The sequence below is a fragment of the Labrus mixtus genome, chromosome 19, assembly GCF_963584025.1.
Source record: "Labrus mixtus chromosome 19, fLabMix1.1, whole genome shotgun sequence".
NCBI lineage: Eukaryota > Metazoa > Chordata > Actinopteri > Labriformes > Labridae > Labrus > Labrus mixtus.
In genome coordinates, this window is record NC_083630.1 from 17,751,939 (window position 1) to 17,775,793 (window position 23,855).

The window sequence follows — 23,855 nt, forward strand, 5'->3', positions numbered from 1 at the left end:
TGTGTGTGTGTGTGTGTGTGTGTGTGTGTGTGTGTGTGTGTGTGTGTGTGTGTGTGTGTGTGTGTGTGTGTGTGTGTGTGTGTGTGTGTGTGTGTGTGTACAGTGCATGGTCCTGGGTGTGAGCTGTCATAGGAACAGATGTTTGTGTTTTAAGGGAGGGTGCAGGGTCCTTTAATAAATGTATGTTGGATTTAAAATGTGTGTTTGAATCTATTTGTTCATTTTTTAATGATAGCATGTTTTGTGTTTGTTTACTTCTGTCTGCTGTAAAGGTAAAGCACATTGAGTTTACATCTGTATAAAATGTGCTGCATAGATAAAAAAAAAAAACGAGTTTATGTAGCCCCACAAAACGATACGTGTAAAATCACGTCTTTTATTGTACAAACTCCCCGATCAGGACTCAACCCACTTCTTCCCACCCAAATATAATTTGCAGTTTTGCTCATTTTTGTTCATAATCTTTTCAAAATGAGGATTTCTATATTACACAAAGCCCTTCTTTACAAGTTCGGGCATGAATTTGCATCGTAACACTGTCCCAAATTAGTCCACACACAATGCAAAGGTAAAAATCACTGTAAAAAACGGGCGATCATTGCAGTACAAATAGTCTTCGCAGAGATGCATGAACACAAAAGAGTGCTTTTAAAGTCTGTTGTTTTTTTCCTTCGGTGGATTTGTTCATGATTTCCACTCAGAGAAAGAACTCTGACAGCCAGTCAAGTCGTCCTGCATCCTCGGCTGGCAGACGTTTCCTTAGGTGTCGTTGTGGTTTGGCAAAGAGCCACACGTCCACGAGTTTCATCACTCTTTAACTCACTGACACATCAACCACAGCGTCTTTATGTAAGCATGTGTCAGAACGGGTGATCACAGTGAGATTACACAACCCGGGCCAGTGTGGTACAGAAAGAATTATGGCTTTGTTATAAGAAGACTTAAAAAGAGATTTCTGGAGGATGATGGAGAGTCGTAACAATCGTCAACTGGAGCTATAAATCCATGTCTGAGTGATATGAATCAAATGTTAGAGCAAAGGAACATAGAAAAAAAAATATACAGTCAAAGATGAGGAAGGCATTAAAAACCATGTCACAGTCCTTTCATCCATTTGCAAAAACACAAGAACTGCACTGTAGCGGGATGTGAGTAAAGTCAAGCTGTGTGGGATTTTCTGTTAAATAATCACCGTTAAATGGACCGTTAGTCCCCTGAGAGCTTCTCCCCATTAGTCTAATATATTATCTCTCTTCATAATTAATTGCATTAATGCATAATTTACCAATCCACCACAAAAGAAAGCAATTTGGAAGGCAAATGTAGTGTGAGATCACCACATGAAACCCCAACAAAAGCCCAACATTTGGGACTCGATGATGGGTTTTTTTTCTAATGCGAGGGATTATCACAGCTTATTTCACAGCGACATACTGTGTTCACCACAAAGAGTCCCACATGTGGGGTGTTTACAATGGATTTAAAAATGAAGAAACAGTCGTTATCGTGCATGGTGGTAAAACCCATTGGTCAGACGTGTGGTACCATGAATGAAAAACAAAAAGATGAAATGATGGCGGACGATGAGAGCCAAAAATATGTGGTTGAGCAAGTAGTGGTTTAGTCTAGTTTCTGATCAAGTGAATAATTAAGAGCTCTTGTTTTTCCTTCTTTCAATAACCGCGTCCACTTCCAGGCGTCCAGGCAGGCTATAGGTTCTCTCCGGGTTGGTACTGTGGCTCTGTGGCGGTGAAGTAATCCTCCAGGAAGGACTGGAGGTACTCGAACGTCGGCCTCTCGTCGGCCTCCTTCTTCCAGCACAGCTTCATCATCTCGTGCAGGGACTCGGGGCAGCCCTGGGGGCAGGGCATGCGATAGCCTCGCTCAACCTGCTCCAGTACCTCTCGGTTCACCATCCCTGAAGAGGAGACAGGAAGGCACAGAGGTGAGTCAGAGATTTAAAATCATTTAAAAATGTTATTTAAAGGAAGAATGAGCGACTTTTTGATCCAGTAGATGTCGCCCTTGTAATATTTATGTGTGAAATGTCAAACATTCTTCCTCTTAAGGAGTTTGATTGGATCAAAAAAAGGTAAAAAAAAATAAATCCAAGGGGCTCATGTGTTTGTTTTTCTTCAACTTAACTTTTCAAAACATGACTGTCTCAACAGACTCTGACCAAGTGTCTGATCCTATAGTCAGAGATTATTTTTTTCAGCAGGCCTCAGATAAGATTATTTATCTAACTGAGAGGCTAAAACGAGGAATGTATTTTTTTTTTGTTGCTTTATACACGCTGAGAAAAGTTTAAAAGAGAAGATTGATGATTGTGATCACGCTGTGATTTGAAGTTACAGGAGAAGATTGATGCTAACGTCAAACCTGAACACTAAATTTGAAGCTACAGCAAGAAAATGTTTAGTTTAGATTAGGATTTGATACGATTAGGTTAGGTCGATCTGCAGAGTCCCTCTGCACCTTTAAGTAAAAGCTAAAGACCCAGCTCTTTCATGAATACCTACTAACTTAATGATGATGGTCTCCATATTATTGATGATGATGATGGTAATGACGATGGTTTTTGTTTGATAACGATGACTTATAAGATGGTTTCTATACTGATTAGAGCTCTCAAGAACTGCCGTCAATGTTGTGCTTTGCCTCTGGTCACTTCCTGTCAGCACCTGTGTGTCCAATCAGACTCAAAGCTGATCGTTTGCTCTTACTGACATTGTTCCCTTTTTTCTAGATTCTTGCTTGTGTTGTTCTTACTCTCTGATGTATGTCGCTTTGGATAAAAGCGTCTGCTAAGTGAATTGTAGAATTGTAGGGTGACCATCCGTCTCGATTTGACCGGCACCGTCCAATTTTCAAGCTCCTCGCCCAAAGTCCCCACAAATATCTATGAAACACTTAGTATGTCCCGGTTTTGAACAGTCCCTGTCCTGGCTCTAACCGCTATGCTACGTACGATACGATAAGATGGGATATGATACAATACATTTCATTGTTCCATTGGGGAAACCGGTCTTAGAATCAGGTGCTGAACCCAAACAGCGTGAAGCACAAAGACAGGGAACAGGTGAAAATCTGGCCCTTTTGAACTTAAGCTTTTCGACCTTCAGGTAGCTCTAGAGCTCTCCAACAGCTCATTTATATCTTGTGTTCATCTGTACAGAAATGGATGTTCAAGTAGTCCCTACATGTTGCCTGGCAACCTTGTGACTCTGGACAGTCGCTGCATCTGGCCAAAGATGATAGTGTTGAAAATGATCAACTGCAGAACAACAACAACTTCGAAGAAAATGTTGTAGAAGCTGTCCTACTGTTTTTAGTGCTCATGCGATGCTAAGCTAATGAGCTTCAAACTTTAGCTTGCCCCCCCCACCCACTTTGTAAAGCGTCCTTGGGTTTCATGAAAGGCGCTATATAAATCTAAGTTATTATTATTATTACTATTATTATTAGCTAGGGTATGAAGGTAAATGTTTAAACTCTTCAGTGAGGATAAGTGTTAAACTATTCATGAAACCTGTTGCCAAAAGTAGTATTTGAAATGTTTCTTCTTGCAAAGTTGATTTCCCTCTTAGGCTTTATAAATCTGATGAAAAGTGGAGCTGTGTGAAGGTGTTTCTGAGCCCTGCAGGCGCCGCTCCCCAGGGCAGTGTCAGTCTGGCAGATGGTTATAAACAAGAGTGGTGTTCAATCTCCTGCTCGCCCTCCACCAGATGGTCTCATCTAATCTCAAATGTGTGTATGTGTTAAGGTTATGAGTGTGTGTGTGTGTGGGGCTGTCACTGTTCCCCCTGCAGAGGCATAAACAAACCAGCACAGACAATATCAGACAGCGTCACGTCATCCTCTGTCATTAATGAGCATGCCAGCTTGACGCCTTTCCGACAGACTGAAAGCTGATAACTCCTGCTGTGATTTACCACTCCTCTGACCCCTCTAATATCTGTTGTTCTGTGCGTCCGTTGTTAGGATCACTTACCCGGGTAGGGCACTCTGCCTTTGGTGACAAGCTCGGTGAGTAAGATCCCAAAGGACCAGACGTCTGACTTGATGGTGAAGCGGCCGTAGAGAGCGGCCTCGGGGGCCGTCCATTTAATGGGGAATTTGGCTCCTGGAAGTCATGCAGAGCAGAGAGGGGGGTTAGGTGAGGTAAGGCCACTAGAGGGCGCAGCAGCGTTACTAAAATAGCCATTGTAACGAGGATTAAGACATTTTTAGGCTGTAGCATTTCGCATGCTAACATTTGCGCCATGAATGTGAATAGTGAAAATGAACACATCTTTTCTCTGAAGTGATTTGTACAATGTTGTCAAGAGCTATTTCATGAGTAGATTTTCGAAGGCTTGCTCCTTCATTCAACAATTTTAAGGGCTTTTGGCTCAACGTATGGGTTCACGTTTGCACAAATAGCGGTGCCTTCCATTGTGTTCTGAAAAACACGAGTTAAATGAAGCTAAAATGACCCATCTTGTTTTTACTTGTTTCGGGAGAAGGCGGTGAGATGAACTCTCCCAGCGTGTTAAAAATGCAACTAATCAGAGTGAACAGGAGCATCTGCTTTCCACCATTATCTTAATTCACCATGAAAGAAGACAGCAGGGAGTCAACCTTGCTGCGAGGTCACTGCTCCATCTTTCACCAGTGACTCAGCTGTGTGAAGTGTGTGTGTGTGTGTGTGTGTGTGTGTGTGTGTGCCCACCTTGTCTGGCTGTGTACTCATTGTCCTCTATCAACCTGGCCAAACCAAAGTCAGCGATCTTGCACACCAGGTTGTCGGCCACAAGAATATTGGCAGCACGCAGGTCCCTGTGGATGTAGTTCATCCTCTCGATAAAAGCCATGCCGTCTGCAATCTAAGAAATAAAAATACAAATAAATACATTGACAGCGTCTCATGAGGGCGGCTTCCGCAAATAATTTTTAGCCTCTCAGAACATCAAGCCCCTCTGACAGACATAGAAGAGAAGACAAATAACAAAAAGAACAGAAGTATGCCAAATCTGGGAGAGGACGTTATGTTAACCTGAGGCTAAAAATACAAATTCAAAATCTGAGGCTTAAAATAACACCGCGAGCTTAACAGCATGACTCACTGACACAAATTCTGCACTCGCAAAACAAACAAAAAAAACCACTTCTTGAGGTCGTATGTTTTTGTGAATTGCACTTTGTGTCTCCGTCTGTAACTTTGGGTTTTTGCAGCGGAGGTCTCCCTTAGATTTTAGCAGTGCGGCTTGCCTGAACAACTATTCGAGCGAAGGCTTGGTTCAGACATCGTTTTCCAATATGGTGACCGACGTCGATGGGCTTCACAACACATTTTCAGAAATCAGCGGGTAGCTACTTACATTTTTTTTTCATGCAAATCTGTGGAGGAGACATAAAACAAACCCCTGGTATATTCTTATTTCCTCACCTGTGCAGCCATGTCCACCAACAATGGGAGCTTCAGAAACTTTCCATCACCCTCTTTGAGGAAGTCGAGCAGGCTTCCTGTAAAAGCAGTGAGATATCATAAATGCAGAGCGGCCATGATATAATGTGGGAGCAATAAATGATACCGCCTGCATACTAATGTCCTCCTATATGAGATGTTAAATATTTCAATTAAGCCCTCCACCTTTTCCGTATCTTGTTGGGAATAATAAATTAAGCTCAGTATTGAATTGGTTATGCCTTCCATATTGATTTTTTTCTCATTTGGTGCCTATTAGAGGATGTATACTTCTGCAATAGGAGCAGAGTAATGGTCGAAATTACTCAATCAAATCACAATGCACAGCGGATCAACAAACTGTAGGCATTTAGACACAGGGGCATACGTCTTAGAGTTAGCGTTTACACACACAAATATCTAACTACTCATAAAAACCTGGAAAACAACGCATTGCAGATGAAGCTATGAAACCTTCCCTGCTAAACTACTGCAGTTTTCAATTAAACATCTCGGTTTCAGACCTCCGGGAAACCACAAGGGATTCTCAAGGACCTTCAATCTGTGCAGCACATTAATTAAAACATCCATAACATTTGCATTTTTTTCCTTTAAGGGAATCATCGTGCGTATAGCTGACATCAGTGCGGTGCTGAAAAACCGAAGCCGCTTGATCAATCCTGTCTGCAGTGTGAGACTTTGTGAGGCCTCATGAGAGTAACAGGGAACAGCTTCAGTCTTGATATTCTCCAGGGCTGGAAGCTCTCTGAAAATGTGTTTACCTGCTAATCCAATATGCCTGTTTGGAAAAGTATGTTTCCCTGTATCCGCGTGTACCTTTAGCCATGTACTCTGTGACGATATAAATGGGCTCCTCGGACACCACAGCATAAAGAGGCACCAGTTTGTCGTGCCTCAGCTTCTTCATGATCTGAGCCTCTTGCAGGAAGGCCTCTGGGGACATGGTGCCCGGCTTCAGCGTCTTTATGGCCACCTTTGTGGTGCCGTTCCACGTGCCTGCAAAAGAAAGAACACAGGGGGGTGGTTGAGAGAAAAAGCCCACAGGCCGAAAGGGTAATCAGTGTTGTTAATGGGGTGTGAGCGGGACAATATCATTAATTAGGGCTTGTAATTGCTCAGACGTGTGCTGTCATGCATGCACTCCTTGCAGAAAGGATGAGCGGATATGAGTTTGGCGTCGAGAAAGGAGCAAATTATTTTGACCATCTCTGGGGATGTGCAACAAACAGAGGAAGCAACTGCAGGATGTGGATAATTCCCAAGTTTGGGCCGAAAATAGACACAATAACTGTAAGCTTTAGAGTGTTTGTGTGTTTTTGATTTAAGCAAATTATGTTGTATTTCTTAAAAAAACTAAAATCTGTACTGATCCTGCGTTTGTGTTCACATCAGGATAATTACAACTGAATAACAAACAAATGCATGACGCCAGGAAGAAACTGTTTCCAGACATTTTCATTCGTCTTTCTCTTACCCATCCAGACCTCTCCAAAGCAGCCTTGGCCCAGTTTGAGCTCCAGTCGCAGGGACTCTCGAGGAATCTCCCAGGCGTCTTTAGCCAGCCCTTGGGTCTGAGGCTTGACCGTGGGACAAACGGTGGTCAGCCGGTGGCAGAGCCCGTCAGCGTGTTCTGTGATGAAGCGAGCAAAGAGATCAAAAAGGTAACATTACACCCAGCGGTGTCACACACACACACACACACACACACACACACACACACACACACACACACCAGCAGCATGAGCCTTTGAACTGGCAGGATACGGCGTTTTAAAGCCGGTCGGTTTCATGCATCGCTTCATTTCATTTGATGTGGATGAAATCAAACTCTTACACCAACTGTGATGAAATATAAATGAGATGAAGTGGCTTTTAACGCACTAAAACCCTCTGCAGTCAGACTGAAGGCAAGTGTGATGACAGAGATTCGACCTGGAGCATAACCACTCCATCAATTGTTAACTAAATGAAATGCTTCTCATCTCCCTTGGTAACACTTTAACATTCACTCAGAGGCAAATGTTCCTCTGCTGTCACACTGCATACCTGTGTAGTGTTTGACAAGCTTCTGCAATGTATCGAACTGTGCTCGCGTGGTGATGTAGTATCCCCCGCTGTCCAGCTTGCGGATCTTGTAGTGCTTCACGTTGTCTCCTTTGGCATCATCCCAGTCCCGTATGGAGAGAGAGTAAGCACCTGGAGGAAGCAAGAGAAAGGTGTCATCATCCTCCTGCAGAGAGGGAGACCCCCCCCGTTGATGCAAAACTTGCACATTTTGGGCCACTGCTTTGGTTTAAGTTTGTGAGCCCTCAGGGTTCCCCTTCTGGTCTGGGGCACCAAGCAGTAACCTGCCTTGACTTTTGCCAAGCAGCAGAACTATGCTCATTCATACAAGACAACAAGGTTTGTTATCAAATAGAGGTCTTGAGATAAAGAGGATTTAATAAGTAGAGTTCTGCCTCCATTCAAGTCTTAAGGCTCTCCGGATGCTTGTAGACCAGCTCGTCCAAGCAGACTATGATCAGGACCTTTAGTTAAGGAGACTCCTCAAACTTCACTTTGTACAGTATGTGTAAGAAATCTTCACCTTTAGTAGTTTCACTTTCTCGCACCAGGAACGTTCCTCGATTGTTCCCTGGATTCAGCAGCAGCCTCTCAGCGTCTTTGCGTCCCATCTTACCAAAGTACCACCTATTGAGAGAAACATCATCAGAAACCAGACAAACTTAAGATTTAAGTGCTGTCAGAAGATCTTAGTGAACACTATTAAAAGCTTAACAAGATGTCGTTGCTTAGATTAGAACATCAAAATGACATTAAGAAGCTTCCTCTGCATTGTTGCAAGCCACCTGAGGTGAGATCATGGAAGCATTAATAGTCTCCTGGAGGAGTCGCTGTAGATGGAACGGTGATACTACAACAAGCAGCGGACACTAAGCCTTACTCTTCAGCCTGGATGGAGTCTGCAGGGGCCACATAATTGCTCGGGATGTAACCTTTCCTCCCCGTGTTGATGGAGCGAGCCTCCCACCAGTCTCCCTCTCTGCAGGAGGATGATGACACCAGAGAGGTTACAAAACGGACTTCATTAATTAACAGTTCAACGTTTCCTTCATTAACATCATAGACTAAATATTAATGGATGAAGCCTGAGTGACGGCAAACATCTGTTCCTGCAGGGGGCGCTGGAGTCCCATCGATGGCGGTCTCCGTGCTGGAAATGCTGTCTCAGCCTAACTTTCAGTCGACCTAACGACAGGCTGAGAGCTGGAGCTGAGGCGGGTTTTAAGCCTCTTTATAAACTGTAACATCGCGCCCGCCTGTCAATCAGGTCAGCGACACCTCTTATTGTGAATAATTCTTATCCTTCATCAAATCAAAACAGACGAGTTATCAAAAAATTCAACCCCCGTACAGTGTGTGCAGATAGAAACATGAGCTAACGAGGCCTTTTTAATTGTTTGAACCAGGCTGTAAACATGTTAATGTCTGCTGTAAAAACAGGCTTTTTTGAATGGGTGTGTATGTGACTTTCTGTGCTTCTGCAGCCAGCCTCTAGTGGACACAAATGGAGCTGCAGGATTTTGCACTTCAGCATCAGCTTCATTTTTCAACACCGGAGTTTGCTGCTTGATTAATACCTAAAAAATGTTGCTTGTAGTGCCGATGGTAGAATCAGTATTCCCATAAAACATAAACCAAAGGACACTGAAAAAAAAACCTTCCAGTCACTACTAACATGTCCTGCTATGACTGATACTCGGGTTAAAACAGGTGAATGATGGTTAACAGTGAATCATTCAGGGGCTGGAGTTGTAAAAATTGTCCTCACACTATCTGCATGTTGCCTTGCATGTTGTTTTTTTAATCATCTTTGTGTACGTTTTTTCATCTGCTTTCATTCAAACCTGCAGATTTGATACAAAAATGATTCAACTGTCTTTGAAATGCGAGGCGTGACGGATAACCAGCATCACAATGGGGACTGAATGAGACAAATCTACTTAGCATTACAATGCTGTAACCTCAGGCGACATTTCTATGCCACGGCTGGAATTAAATAAAAGAGAACTCACACATCCAGCAGCAGGAATAAAAAAAGCACTCAAATTCCATTCATAGATACAAAAACGAGGCACAGGTGCAGTTTGGAATTGAAACATGAAATGAAACGTATCCTAAAGAAGTGGGCCTAAAGACAGAAGGAGAAACTAGGACCATGCTTACGTGTTGTTGATGATTTGGAAGCGATCTCCTTTTTTAAATGAAAGATCATCTGATGTTCTAGCTTCATAGTCGTACAAGGCCACGAAGAAAGTGACGCCACCTACAAACACAAAAACAGATTCACAGGTTGTGAATAAATACCTGATTAGCTTATGAACATCAACAAGGTTTTTGTAATTAAAGTAGATAAATGTGTCTCGCCAAGGTCCATGACCTCATACTGGATGGATCTTCTCTAGCTTATAGATCTGCAGTATGAGTGCTTCCCCTGCATGGGAATGTGATAATGACTAGACTTTCTAATGGGACACATTGAGACACAAAACAAACGAAAGTCAACATATGTATTAAGCAGTTTTGAAAACAATCCTCATCCCAACTGTCGTCTCATCACCGTATCACTCAAATATGATGCAAAATCCACTTCATGTGTGTCTCTAGTTTGTCTACAAACCCAACAATGATGAGTAATGTCCACCCTCTCCATCTTTTCCCTGCTCAAACAGGCCGTTTGGAGATTTTCCCTTCATGACATCACAAAGGGCAGTAACCCCTCCCCCAGGTGGGTGACACTCCCACAGCTCGGTGTTTGTTCTGCCCTCTGAGTCTGCCTTCTCACCGTAAACAATAGGACATGGAGCGAGAAAGCACGAGACACTCAAGCCCTTCCAGAGAGGGGGCGTGGTCAGGCACAGCTCATTTACATTTAAAGGTACAGACACAGAAACAGCCTGTTCTGAGCAGGACTGAAATAGAGGGGTTTACAGTCATGATCAAATACAGGATCAGAGTGGATTTAGAACAAGACTCTTCACAGACATGATTTTGGGAGCTCTGAGAGTTATTTAAAATGGTTGAAAAGAAGTACAAGATGTGACCTTTAAATGTGTTCATAAAGAGCTCAGGTTAAGAAGACATCGTTTATTAAACTATCCCCTAATTTAAACCATCTTTCCATCTCAGCACCTAGTAAGATAAAGTGACTGCAGCCACACTGCAGACAACATTCATATACCAACCACTGACACCTAACACCTCCAACAGTAATCCCATTACCTCCTGCAGGAATGAAGCAAACACCATGGCATCGCCACCTTCACCTCCTCCTGAGAGCAGATAATCTAACATGAAGGAGGATTACAACACAGATCCCACCTAAACAATCCCCTGCCTGGTGTGCTCTCTCAGGATATCTGTAAACTGCTCGGGCACATTTAGGATGATCGCAGCTGATAGTAAGGCCGGTGTTAAGTCTAACAATAAAGTTACATTGTACTTTATGTTTTCACTTTTCAGGGATTTCAAATACTCAGACACTCTCGATAGTTGGCTCACACACCAGGAATGGGAAGAAATCTCAATCGACCCTCCAAACAAACTCCTTGGTTGAAATCAAAACATTTCCTTAATCACAAAAATAACTGATCTATTGCTCTCATCGCCCTGTGATTGACCGACCCCACCTCTCGCCCAATGACAGCTGGAATCAGATACAGCCTCTTTCTAAAAGAACCAATAACTTCAATTCATTCAAAATTAGACTTTTACCCCGTCACATGGGGTACACGCCCGCTGCACACAAGATGTTGGTTTCTCAAGAGATATTTCTGGTCTTGGTCTTGATCTCTAAATGTCCTGGTCTTGTCTGGATCTCGGAGCACTCTGGTCTCGGGTATGTCTTGGGTCTCGGTTAGTGTGGTCTTGACTACAACACCATCTGCTACAAGTCAAGTCTTTACATCTTGATTTAAATATCTTTAAAATAATGGTCCAAATTGTTTAAATTGAATACAGCGTTATGTAAATACTCGGGCAGAAGCACGCAGATTAAATAATTCAAAGATTTTGAGTCATAAGAAGTGTAACGTAGGGAGAAATAATCCAGCAGTGAAAAACCCCCAAAGGCATGAATTAATCATCGGGTTCAGCTGTGAAGCAAATTGGCTTAAACATGTATTCAAAACACAACACTCTGCACGCCGGCCATTATCAGCACTGTGATGTCATTCTAGGATGGGAACGCCACTCACTGGAGACGGCACCAGAGAAAGAGTTGGACACGGGGCCGGAGAAAGAGGACGACGCCCCTCCAAAGGGAGTAATGGCAGACGAGGAGCCTCCAAACGGCGTGAGGGTGTGGTTGAAGCTTGCACCCCCGGAGCCCGATGAAGAGGAGGTAGGCGGATTCTGCTGGAGCTGGGTGGGATCAGGTCCGTAGTGGCCGACGTGAGGCGTGGTGGCGATGGCGTTCGGGTCCGATCCCGTGGAGTTTTCCTGCCGATACTTCATTGTCGTGCCTTTGTCCTCTTTGCTCTTTATGCAGCCCATCGTCTCACCCTGCTGGACGGACACACAACACACAGCGTCAGTTCACTGCAGGCATATTGGAAACGACAGCACCACATTCTCGAGTCGCCTTGATGATACATAAATTAAGTGGAGAGCAGGGAGGAGCGGGATTAACAGTTGCAACATGAGGCCTGTAGCAACATGAGTTATGAAATGAAAATTTAATGACCTCCTGATATTAACATGTGAATCATTTTGTTGTTGTTGTTGTTGCAAACGCTAACACCATAAGCCATGTAAGTGGGACATATGGGCAAGTATTTAATCCGCTTTGAATCCCTCGCTACACAAGTTGGACGTTTAGATTATTCTATGCATGCGTGTTGTAATTTAGACAAGCACGAGACAGAGGGATAAAATGGTGATTATGACTTTTTATTGTTGCGATCCATTACATACCATTGTTTTCCCCAAAAGAGATTAAAATGAATTAAAGAGAGGATAACGAGAGCTCTAAGCAGCATTAGTGCTGTGTTGTATTTTCATGCCTTGTTTGATACGATTCAAACCTCTCTCTCATAGGCCCTCAGCCCGTGGAGGAATTACCCAGAAACCCCATGGGGTCGTTGGGTTCAGGGGTCAGAGCCTCCCTATGACGTAGCTTTGAATCTTTCTTGTTTGACACTTAATCAAGGGTTAAAGAAAATGAACACAAAGAGACTAAAAAGCCAGACGGCTGTGGCTAAGTGGTAGAATCGGTCATCTCTTAACCGGAAGGTCGGGGGTTCGATCCCCAGCTTCTGCAGCCACATGTCCAATGTGTCAATGGGCAAAACACTCAATCCCAAATTGCTCCCGCTGCTTCGATGGTGTATGAATGTGTATGAATGGGATTAGATACTTCTGATGGACCCTTCACATAGCAGCCTCTACCATCAGTGTGTGAATGTGTAGGTGTGACCAGCAGTGTAAAAGCGCTTTTAGTGGTCAGAAGACAAGAAAAGAAATATACAAGCTCAAGTCCATTTAAAAATGGAAAAATTACACAAAACGAGTTGACATACGAAACTAGAAAAATGCAAAATGACCAAAAACAGATTAAAAACATTCACAAAAACGGCAAAAAAAGACAATCAGCGTGACCACAAAGAGTCTAAAATATAACAAAAAAGATACACAAGGGAACTACAGAGCACAAAACAAGTAAAAAGGGATGCAATATGACCACAAATGAATGCAAAATGACCACACAGCGACGCCAAATGAATGTGAAAATCACATGAAATCATATGAAATCACGCAGAATTACAACACAACACTCAAAACACATACAAAGAGACAACCATTGTGACATTCAAAACAACAATAAAGAGATAAAAATGAATTTTAAGGGACACAATGATCAAGAAAAAAGATCGTAAAGATACCAAATGCTGTAGCAAAGAGCCTAAATACCCAATATGACTCAAAACAACCATAAAGAGAATCCTTAAAGACACCAAAGAACTGCAATGAAACACAAAATGACCACACAAACTCTTGAGTCTTTTTCTGTTGTCTGAGTCAAACAGTTCAAACTGCAAAATATGAAGACAGCAGTTGCGCTGTAGCTGTCTTGGTAGGAGGGGTGGTGGGTAGGGGGGGCTTCATGTGTGTGTACCCAGGTTCCTGTTGTGTCATAATCTGTCCATGACTCGGCCTGACCACACTGCAGAATCCAAAACATCAATGTGTAGTCATACCTCCTCTAACACAATTTGGATGGAGTCACTCTGAGGCATTCTTCAGTGAGGCGAAGGTCTGGAAAATGTGGAGACAATCAGACATGCTCGTAAAGACGTCTGAGCTCGGGGAGATCAGAACCCTTTCACTTGCCAAGAACAACAGCCGCTCCAGGACTTGAACTTGCTTAATTGGTGCTGACACATTACAAGACGGTAAAACAATGGAGGATTGAAGTGAAACCGGAGCGTTTGCAGACCCTACCAACACGTTACTTAGCGGCACTGTGGCTCGGTTGGTGACGGGAGGAGAGACGAGGGCAGCGGTTCACTGAACAACAGGGTCGCAATCATGCATCCATGAAGCTGAAGAGAATCTGCCGAGGCTGTAATGCACCTTTTCACTGGATCTCAAACAGTGGCCTTGATTTTTTTCAGAGGTGGGAGGGATTTTTTTTTTTCGCCCTCATTGAAGAAGGAGGAGCGTGATCGAGGGTTCATCGAGTTCTTCAGCTGAACTGCCAAGGAAATCAACTAAATGGGGACGACCACAGAAGCCTTCCAAAGATTCAGAACACTTTGTTCAAATCAAAAAACGTGAAACTCTTTAAACTACAAGCTTGTGCCGAGCACTGGTCGCCCTCTACGCATCCGTTTAATGAGTGCTCAAGTCAAATGAAACAGATTTCTTAAAAATGTCTTCAAAGGATTATCCCAATAAATCTATTCTCAGATGTTAGATCTAGAGCCAATATGTTGGGAATGTTTGGCAAGAAAAACAGGCTTTTTCCAACCTTTTCCCCATCCCCAAGAATCCAACCCGTATCATGGAAAGCAAAAGGCTTCACTCAGCAGCTCGCTCCACTCTGGTGGGCTTGTGTTTCCTCATCAGGCAGACAAGAGTCTGGCCCGTTGGCTCAGCAGTGAACTCACCACGCTGTAAAACACTGGACAGGGTCCCAGAAATATTTGCACTTTCGAGAGAGGATGTATTTTCTTTTTCAAAAATGAGACATCAGCTGTTTCCTAGAAAGTGACATCACCTTCCCAAACGTATAACTGCTGAAAATATGGAAATTTTGAAACAGAATACAAGTCCTTAAGCATCAGAATGAAACTCTACATTAGTGTTTTCATTTACATTCATACCTTACAACAGGTGTTGAAATCAGTACTATATTTCAGACGTTAAAGTGCCAACTATGAGCTGCAGCTTCACGGCTTATGAACAACTTTTGCTGAATACAGTTCTTCATTTCATTTCCTTTGTTTCCTTCTCAGACTCTGTTGACTGTCTAATAAACATACCAATAAAAAAAAACTACTGGTAAAGAACTTTTCTCTGCTTTTAGCCGTGTTGGTGCCTTTTGTCTCCCTCGGTCTTGTGTTCCCCTAAAATATCAGAAATATCTCCAAAATGATCGGATGGATACAAGTTAAATTTGAAATCAATATTTATGGTTCCTACATAAAAATGTCAAATTAGCTATCCTTGTTTCCTTGACAACCTTTGGATGAGTTGAAGATCAATCAGAAATGCTAACATGCTAAACTTACTGGCTGATTAGTACTTGAAAAGAGGCGGAGTGCTCATAAAAAATGGGCTGGGTGCTTTCTGCTAACTCTCTCTCCTCATTGAAAACAAAAAGACGGGCCCTTACTAATGTTAGCCTTTAGCTCAAATCACTGCTGAGCCCTAATACTACAAACGTGGAACAAGGCTACTTTAACCATCATTAGAAGAAGAATACCTTTAGAGTTCTTTGGTTTCTTTTTAAAGTCAGTAAGCTGTGCTGTAGGGAAGACTACATTATCAATCAACTGAAGGATTGCAAAAAGAGATTGAAGCTGTAATATATATACACACACTCCAAGTGGAGAGAGAAGGATGTACCACCTGTTTCTGGAACATGTAAGCAGAGAGCCACGTGAAATATATGGTCGACTATCTTTATCAGGAGATGACCTAAATCTGCAAAACACACAAAAAGCATCTTTATATCAACCACATTCAATCCCATCAAGGCTAAGTAGAGCACTGCCAACAAAAAACAGTGTGTCAGATAAAAGTGCCATTAGTGGTTGTGTGGGTTTAGAGAAAGTGATTGAGATGGAGTTCAAAGGAGAAACAGCAGGTTGGTAGAATGAGGGAGGGGGCAACCAGGCAGACAGTGCCAGCTCCCACAGCTTGAACTAGGAGGATTACACGGTTAGAGGATTTACCATAGGAGGATATTAAGAGAAAACTAAAAAAAAGGAGTGACCAAAAGCACACATATAGTCCGACTGCACAGGGTCGTCTTGGCCTTTATAGACAGTCAATATTGTGTGTGAAAAGCAGCAACCAAGAGTTGTTTCATTACTGAGAGGGATTTCTGGAGGCGGACTCATATCAATCAAACAGCTCTAGACTGTACTTTGTTATATCACATTGGGAGGCAAAACATCCATCGACTTATAAACAAGCACTTGGGTACATTGGCAAATAAAAATGTCCTTTTAACGGGCAGAAACCTCCTGTAGGACCAAACTCAAAGCCATATGCCGATACTGGATAGGCCAAGAAAATGGAATAGAGGGAGAAAGAGTCGGAGGGAAGGACGGAGACAAACATACTGAGGGTCATTTGATCTTAAAGACTTACTAGAGCACCCTGACATTAGGGAACAGCAATATTAACTGTAAAAGTAATGAATGCACATGCTTCACAGGTCTGAGACAGAATGGGCCTGATTTGTGTTAAGTTACTGTTCTTAGCATTTTGTTTTGAGTTGGAGTTGAAAACCAATGATCATGATCAAATATTTATTTTCTCTGGTGCTGGTCAGATATTCAGGTCTTTTTGTCCTTAAGGCATGCTTTGAGTTTAGTTAACTGGTTGGTTTCCTCTGGCTTCATTGATAAGAATAGTTAAGTATCATCTGCATAACAATGAATATTCAGCGAGTGTTTTGATATTTTGTTAGCATATTTGCGCCAAACCGTAGGGCTCATCAGAAAACCTTAGCATGCTAGCAAAATATAAAGATGGTGAGAAATGGTTGTACTTCAAATTTGAGTTATTTGAAAGATGAAGTTAAGTAAAGTGATTGGTTTCCTCCGCTTCATTGATAATAATATTTCAGTATCAGCCGCATAACAATGAACACTCAGAAAGTGTTTTAAAACTTTGTTCATACATTTGAGCCAACCCGTAGGGCTCATCATGCTAGCAAATTACGAAGATGGTGAGAAATGGTTGTACTTCAAATATGACTTATTTGGAAGATGAAGGACACATCAACCCATATTTAACTCCCAGATTTCTTCGAGGTGCTGGACGCCTGGATGGTGCCATTGTTAGAGAACATGGACTCTTGATTGTATGATGCTGACCATCTTTGCCTATGACACGACCCGTTAGCCAGCCATTCTATGATGAACCTATACTCCCCAAAGTGAGGCCCGTCTTAGGTTAAGTCAGAAATAATGCACTAAAATGACGCGTCTTGGAGCAGGAAGTTTGCACTGAGATTTGGGGGGATCTTAAATGTCAAACCCTAACTGAACTTCGAATCAAAGTCTGTTCAGTTCAACACAAGATAAAGCATGAGCATGAGCAGCAGAGCCATGAGACCACAAGGAAAATCTGCTGCACTGTTAATAATAGAAACTAATTCTTATTGCTGACAACATCCCACTGCCCTCAGGATGATAACATGACCTACAACAGCACATTGCATGCAAACACACACCAGTGAGAGCCAGCTGGAAACAATGAGGGAGGAAGGTGAAGAGTTTAAAGGAGGAGCGTTATCATACACACACTAAATACAAACACATGTGTGTGTTTACTGAAGATGTTTCCTCTATCTGATTGGAAAGGCGTGGTCCTATTGTCCTAGCTCTTCTTCATTTGACAGATTGAGACAGAAAATGAGGGCAAAGTAAGCTTGATTGTTCTCTCGGCGTTAATCAAAGCCGTGTGATTAAAAGCAGACGGCAAAACAATTCTTCTTTCAGCCGACATGACCGTGAAATCTTCAAAACAAAGACGTGTACTCATGTATTTGTAAGACGTAATCAGTACAAGCAACAGCTCTGTCTTTTTCAAGAAATACGAATGAAGACATAACCCCCGCCCCCCCCCCCCGCCCTGAATGTGGGTATCTGAAACCAGTTATATACTTTTAATCTGGTGTTCATGTGCAGCTGAACCAAAAGTCAACAACAGGTTTTTCACTTCAAGTATGTTTAGGTATCGGTTCATAACTTTTGTTACAAAACAGACAAGACAACCTCGACCTAAACAACGATCTTTTCCACATCTGTTACCGCTTCTCTCCAGCAGTCAAATAAATTCACATTTTGGGAGTCTTTGACATATTCTGACTTTTTTTTTTTTTTAGAACATCTTGGCCAAAACTCTTTCCCCGCAGGAGGATATTCAAAACACAAAGTCGAACAGGACGTATACTAAACCAAAACTACATGTGCTAGTCGATGTCTGAGGAGGCTCCAGATGTTAACCCCGATGGGACTGAGTCAAACACGGACATCAGAGGATCCTTTCAGTGACCTTTGACCCTGCTTGTTTCCACCAGCATCCCACATAGTTTCCATACTGAGAGGCTTTGAAAGAGCTCTGCACACTACACCTAAATCAGACAGCTGCCAGGAATCGGCTTCCATCACCAGCTGTGGTAGAAAAACATTAATTCCAGCTTTTCAAACTTGAAGCTATGAAATCAAAACTTTACATATTCTTCTGTTACAGTGATAACACCAACCTGAACTGCTCTTATCAATGACCTTCCTACGCTTTTCTTCCCCCCGCCGCTCGGCGCCAGAGTGTGAGAATTCCACACAGGCTTCACAAAAATGCTGATAAGACTGAGAAAAAGCACAACGCGCACTCACTGGTATCTGGACGTTTGGGCACATGAAGAAGACACGGATCACAATTTTTGAAGACTGAGATGACATGCAGGGGAGAAATCCCGGGTTTACAGTCCTCATGGTCAGAAACAAAAAAAGCTGGCATGAGCTTAAGTATGCTTTCCTACAATTTTTTTTTACAACTCATCCATTTTGATTTTATAAAGGATAAGCGTTATCCACAATAAGGCGCGTAGCTGACCTGACTGACAGGCGGGCGTGATGTAACGGTTTGTCAAGAGGCTTAAAACCCGCCTCAGCTCCAGCTCCTGTTGTTAGGTTGACTGAAGGTTAGGGTATAAGACAGCATTTCCAGCACGACGATAGCCATCGATGGGCTTCCAAAGCCAGCTGCAGGAACTGGTGGTTGACGTCCATCAGGCTTCGTCCATTAACATTTACAGTCTATGATATAACACACAACGATGAAGAGAACTAGTCCATGCATTTGATACTTCTAGCAAGGATTACTACATCACATGCTGCCTTAACAAGCATGCAAAATTATGTATCAGGACATTTACAAGAACTAGGAAAAGGTCTACCATATTTGCTTCTCTTCACTGGCTCCTTGTAAGAAGTTAAATATTTAAAATCCAACCTACAAAGCTCTAAATGGCCAAAAAAACATCTTAAAAAGCTTACTCTCTAGATAGAACATCAAGCAAACTGAATGCAGGCCCGCTTGTGGTGCCCAAAGTCTTCACATTTTTTATACATTATAGAAGAAACAACAACATATTTTGCTTCTGAGTGAAACCCTTCCCTGCGTCTCATTGGACAGCTGTTAGCGGCTGACGCTGCAGCCACAGGCGCAGACGAGGAGGATCTCTGGAGCATTACTCGGCTTCAGATCAGCAACAGATGCTGCCTGCCCAACATCCACCACATTCCTCTGATGCCAAAGAGTTAAAAGCGGGTCTGGGGAAATGTCATGTGATGCTATACGGGTGTGAAGCCTCACAGCTTCGAGAGAAACATCAATAAATGGTTCATAATGAGATTTACTCTGCGCCGGGTGTAGAGCGCTGTTGCAGGCGCGCTCAGAGTAAACTGATCCTGCAGCTTGCAACAGTCTGAGGGCAAGAGACGACTTGTAAAGAGTTTGATTTGAGAAATATTAAACGCAGTCGGCCTGCAAATGAGTAATCAGTATGTCTGAGTGGAGAGACCGGAGAGCGCTCGACTTTTCCTGCTCGGGAAAAATATCAGCCTCATTCTTTTCAAGACCTCTTTGTAGTGTTCATGTGAGATTTTAAGCTGCCAGAGAACAGACATCACACATTTCTCTCAGATAACAGGTCTCTTGAGAATACCTGAATCCTGGCACCTGAGTCGAGGATAACTGCGAGCTATTTTGGGAATCCGAGTGTCTACAATCAGCCGTATGTCAGCACACAACAGGGCCGCTTGCTTGAACTGTCAACATCTAATGCAGAGTCTATGAAAGCCAGTCTGGATCGGGCTGCGTTCCCTGGAAGAGTATACTCACTACAGTGTGATTATTAAAGAAGATATTGATTCAGCTGTACTGAAACACACCGCATAGATAGACACTTAAGTTTCTCATTTAGGCACAGACACCTTATCATTTATTACATGATGTAGAAAAAAGTCATCTTATTTGCTCATGAAACCTGTTTTATTTCTTCAGGTTTCAGGTCAATAAGTGGGAGGAGCCTTCCTCACTTTCTAGAGAAAGTAGCGCCTGTAACATCTCTTTGTATAAGTGACCAGCTAATCAGTAACATCTGTAGTGAGTGAAATGATAAAGTGACCTTACTATATGATCAGACATTAAGGAAACATGTTATGTTGAAGTGCTTCTCTGACAACAATGCAGCAGCCAGTATGTCCTCCTTCTAACTTTAGATTCTGCTCCTGAATGCTCTGGATTTGTTTGGACCAGAGAAGGTAGGCGGTTTTAAGGCGACCCTCCACACGGCCGTTTTGGACACCCCTCGGTTTGCCAGATATGAGACCAGTTATCAGGTCACGACAGCTCTTCACAATGTTTTTGAATTAGGACTGCAGTACCCATTTTATACACTAAGTGCAAAAAAAACCAAACATGAGGCCAATAACCATATCCAAAGAAGTAGTGCTTCTCTTCTCAGCCTATTTTTAAGACTTATCAAATGTAAATTATTTGCATCAAATCAGCGCAACAATCTTCCTGAAGGCTAAAAAAGCAGAAAATCTGATTCTGTGATCTGGCTTTGATGAAACATCGTCTGCTCGTCACAGATTAAATGTCATAGAACCTTCAACATAATCCCAGGCACCAGATTGGTGTCCGCTTGATACTGACCTCATTAAACTGTTAAGGGATCTGCAATTACATCAAAATAATTTTGTCAACATCATTTTATAAAACATTGTGACCGACGGAAAAACCTTTTCCAGATGTTACATCAAATTAAAAGAAGCAGATCGAGTTGTGAGTTACAGCAGTTTATATGTCTGTGATTAAAATTGCCTTCTGGCAGCAGATAACCTGAGTCAGGTTGAAAACTAAATGTGTCCTGAAAAAAGACCATTAAGTAAATTAACAGGAACTTTAATGTTCCTTTGGGTGCAAAAACTTCATATAAGAACTCGTTAGGCACAGTGACTTCCTCAGGTTCCCTCAGGTAAGAGAGCTTGGGTTTACTTCAGAGTAGTCCAGCACACACCAGAATCTGAACAATCCTGGTGTGGATTGTGGTGGGGAAGTGGTCTGTTCCTGGTCTAGCTGCACCCAGTATTAGCTGTAGCTGTATCCTTTGAATGAATGTTGTGCCTGACGATGTGTTTACCTCGACTGTCAAACTTAATGAGGACAATTCATCAGAAACAGCCCAACCTGAGGAAGTCACAGAAAACTGTCACTCAGCTGTTAATTAGTGAGTTTGTAATCAGTGTATAAAGTGACAGCATCACTATGAACCTGAACCAACTCCTCCTCCTCCTCCTCTTCATTCCCCCCCCCTGACAGTGATCTGACAATAATCTGAATCAGCATGAATCAAACACTGCTGGGTTAGTTATTAGAAAATGATGAGGTGGCACTTTTTTCTCTCATGTGTGGCGTTATATTCAAACAAGAAGTAGCACACATCTTCTTCTACGATAGAGAGGTTAAAACAGATCAGCAGCAGGATGACTTTATCAAAATGCATTAGAATTTCTTCATAGTAGTTTTAACTTCCAACCTCTAGCTTTACTGCTATAATTACTGCATTACAAATAAAACACCTTTCCAGATGTTAAACCATCTCAAGTCAACCAATAGGCTAAGAGCAGGATATCTAAATGGTTGTTATAATGTTAAATATCAGGGATGTAGTGACCTTGCCCTACTTTAAATCTGCAATCTGATATGCCTGCTCTAATATTCCTGTGGGATTTCAAGCACATGATGTGTGTTAACTGATTGTTCACCTATTAACAATGAGCTGGTGGTTAATACACAGCTGCGGCTTTAAGGAGGGTAATAACCCACAGGCAGGTAAATGCATGGTAATAAGACAGGTTTATTCCTTTGTTGGTGACAGGTCAGACTGGCGAGCAGCTGCTTTTCGGCCCATCCTTATCTAATCCTGCACAGCTCTGACAAAAGACCCGTTTCATTTTTTTTTTTATTATTTTTTTTTTTTTTTACCTTCTCAAATCCGCGTTCTTCTGCGATTTCTCCCGTTTTCTTCACCTCCCCTCGTGAAATCCGGAAATAGAAAAATCCCGAGTTATTCCAACCGGGACCGAGCCTCCTTCATTCTCACTTCATCCATCAAACTGTGTTTTTTTTGTTTTTTGTTTTCTTTTTTAGTGCTGAAGTTAAATCAAAGCAGCACAAGTGTTGCAGGCTGTGCGGATGGCGGAGGCGGCGGAGCAGACATAGAAACCAGCAGCAGCATGACAGCGGAGAGGAGAGGAGGAAAAGTGAGATCCTGAAGTGTCCCAGCCCTTTGTCGCTTCTTCACTTCCTACTACTAAACTTACATCAACCCCCACACAACAACATGGCCGACCCTGCCTCTCTGCCTGCCTGCCTGCCTGCCTGCCTGCCTGTCTGTCTGTCTGCCTGCGGGACTGGATCCACACAGCTGGAGACACAGATCCGTCCGGCGTGCAGCTGATCCCGGAGCAGCTGGGAGGGAGGAGACGACCACAGAAGAAAAAGAAGAAGAAGAGCCGGCTGGATAAAGAAGATTATAAAGGGGATACATAAGCTGGAGAGGAGGAAGAAGAGCGGAGTGGAGGAGGGTTTCATGTGTAGGGGAGAAAAAGAGGTCTCAAAGAATACTCAATTTGTACCATTTTCAATCACAAGATGTACAGATCTCTGACTCCCCCTGCTGGTTGTGCGGCGATACTGCAGTTTCACATTTGCAACTCGGAGAAAAAAATTATGCTGGAGTGTAAACAGAGAAGTACCAAAACTCCTGTGAGGAATATTCAACTGGTTATGAAATATTCTTGAGTTTGATATTAATTCCTATTTATGAAGCAAAAAGGGAAGGAAACCATCAGAGACAACATTATCAACATTATCAAAACTCACCTCTTTAAACAAGCTTTTAATGTATGATTGTGATGTATTTTCTATTTTCTGTAGTTTACCTTTATTGTTGTTATCTTTATGATTTGTGTGTAATGTTAGTCTGTCCTTACTGTGCTGTTCTTTATGTTTTAACTATTGTAAAGTGTCTTTGAGTTTTTAAAAGCGCTTATAAATAAAATGAATTAGTATTATTATTATTATTATTAATAATAATAACATTGACTAATTTGTAGATTTTATTAGTTGTAACTCCTGCCAAAGATTAGGTGTCAGACGAGCATCACATTTTTTTCCGCAGCAAATATTCGAGGTGAGTTAAACAGTTGACTGTCTCAAGAAAACATGATGGGATTTGTGGCCTGCACATGTATAGGACAAATCAGTAAAGGGAGAAGTTCAAGCTGCAACCTCAACCTTAAAAATAACAGCCAAAAACTGCAGTTCCTCTAGTGTCCACTTGAGGCTGGTTCCGAATGCCACACAAGTCACATACACAGGTTTTAAAAGCCGATTTTTACAGCAGAAATAAAAATGTTTACAGCCTCGTACACAAAACAACTTCAGTCGTAACCTCTCATTTCTTTTTGGGCACAGACCATCTGGGAGTTATTTAAAAAAAAAAAAAAATGTGCCTTTTGATTAGATGAAGGATAAGAGATCTGCATAATTAGGGTTAATATGATTTTGA

At 42.4% G+C, this 23,855-nt stretch overlaps 1 protein-coding gene across 2 annotated transcripts; it reads right to left on the reverse strand.

Annotated features, from left to right (window-relative positions):
- Positions 1 to 362: 362 nt before the first annotated feature.
- Positions 363 to 22,906, reverse strand: LOC132994101 (tyrosine-protein kinase yes-like). 2 transcript variants are annotated; one of them, XM_061064259.1, is made up of 12 exons: positions 22,268 to 22,906; positions 11,728 to 12,034; positions 9,698 to 9,797; positions 8,415 to 8,513; positions 8,058 to 8,161; positions 7,517 to 7,666; positions 6,945 to 7,100; positions 6,287 to 6,466; positions 5,432 to 5,508; positions 4,715 to 4,868; positions 3,995 to 4,126; positions 363 to 1,918 (listed from the first exon to the last, which is right to left on the reverse strand). In XM_061064259.1, the coding sequence occupies exons 2-12, from the start codon at positions 12,023 to 12,025 to the stop codon at positions 1,710 to 1,712; spliced, it is 1,659 nt and encodes a 552-aa protein (XP_060920242.1). In that variant the 5' UTR covers positions 12,026 to 12,034; positions 22,268 to 22,906; the 3' UTR covers positions 363 to 1,709. The 2 variants fall into 2 exon arrangements, with proteins under 2 accessions (XP_060920242.1, XP_060920241.1); XM_061064258.1 differs by having other exon boundaries at positions 11,728 to 12,037.
- Between the last annotated feature and the right edge of the window lie 949 nt (positions 22,907 to 23,855).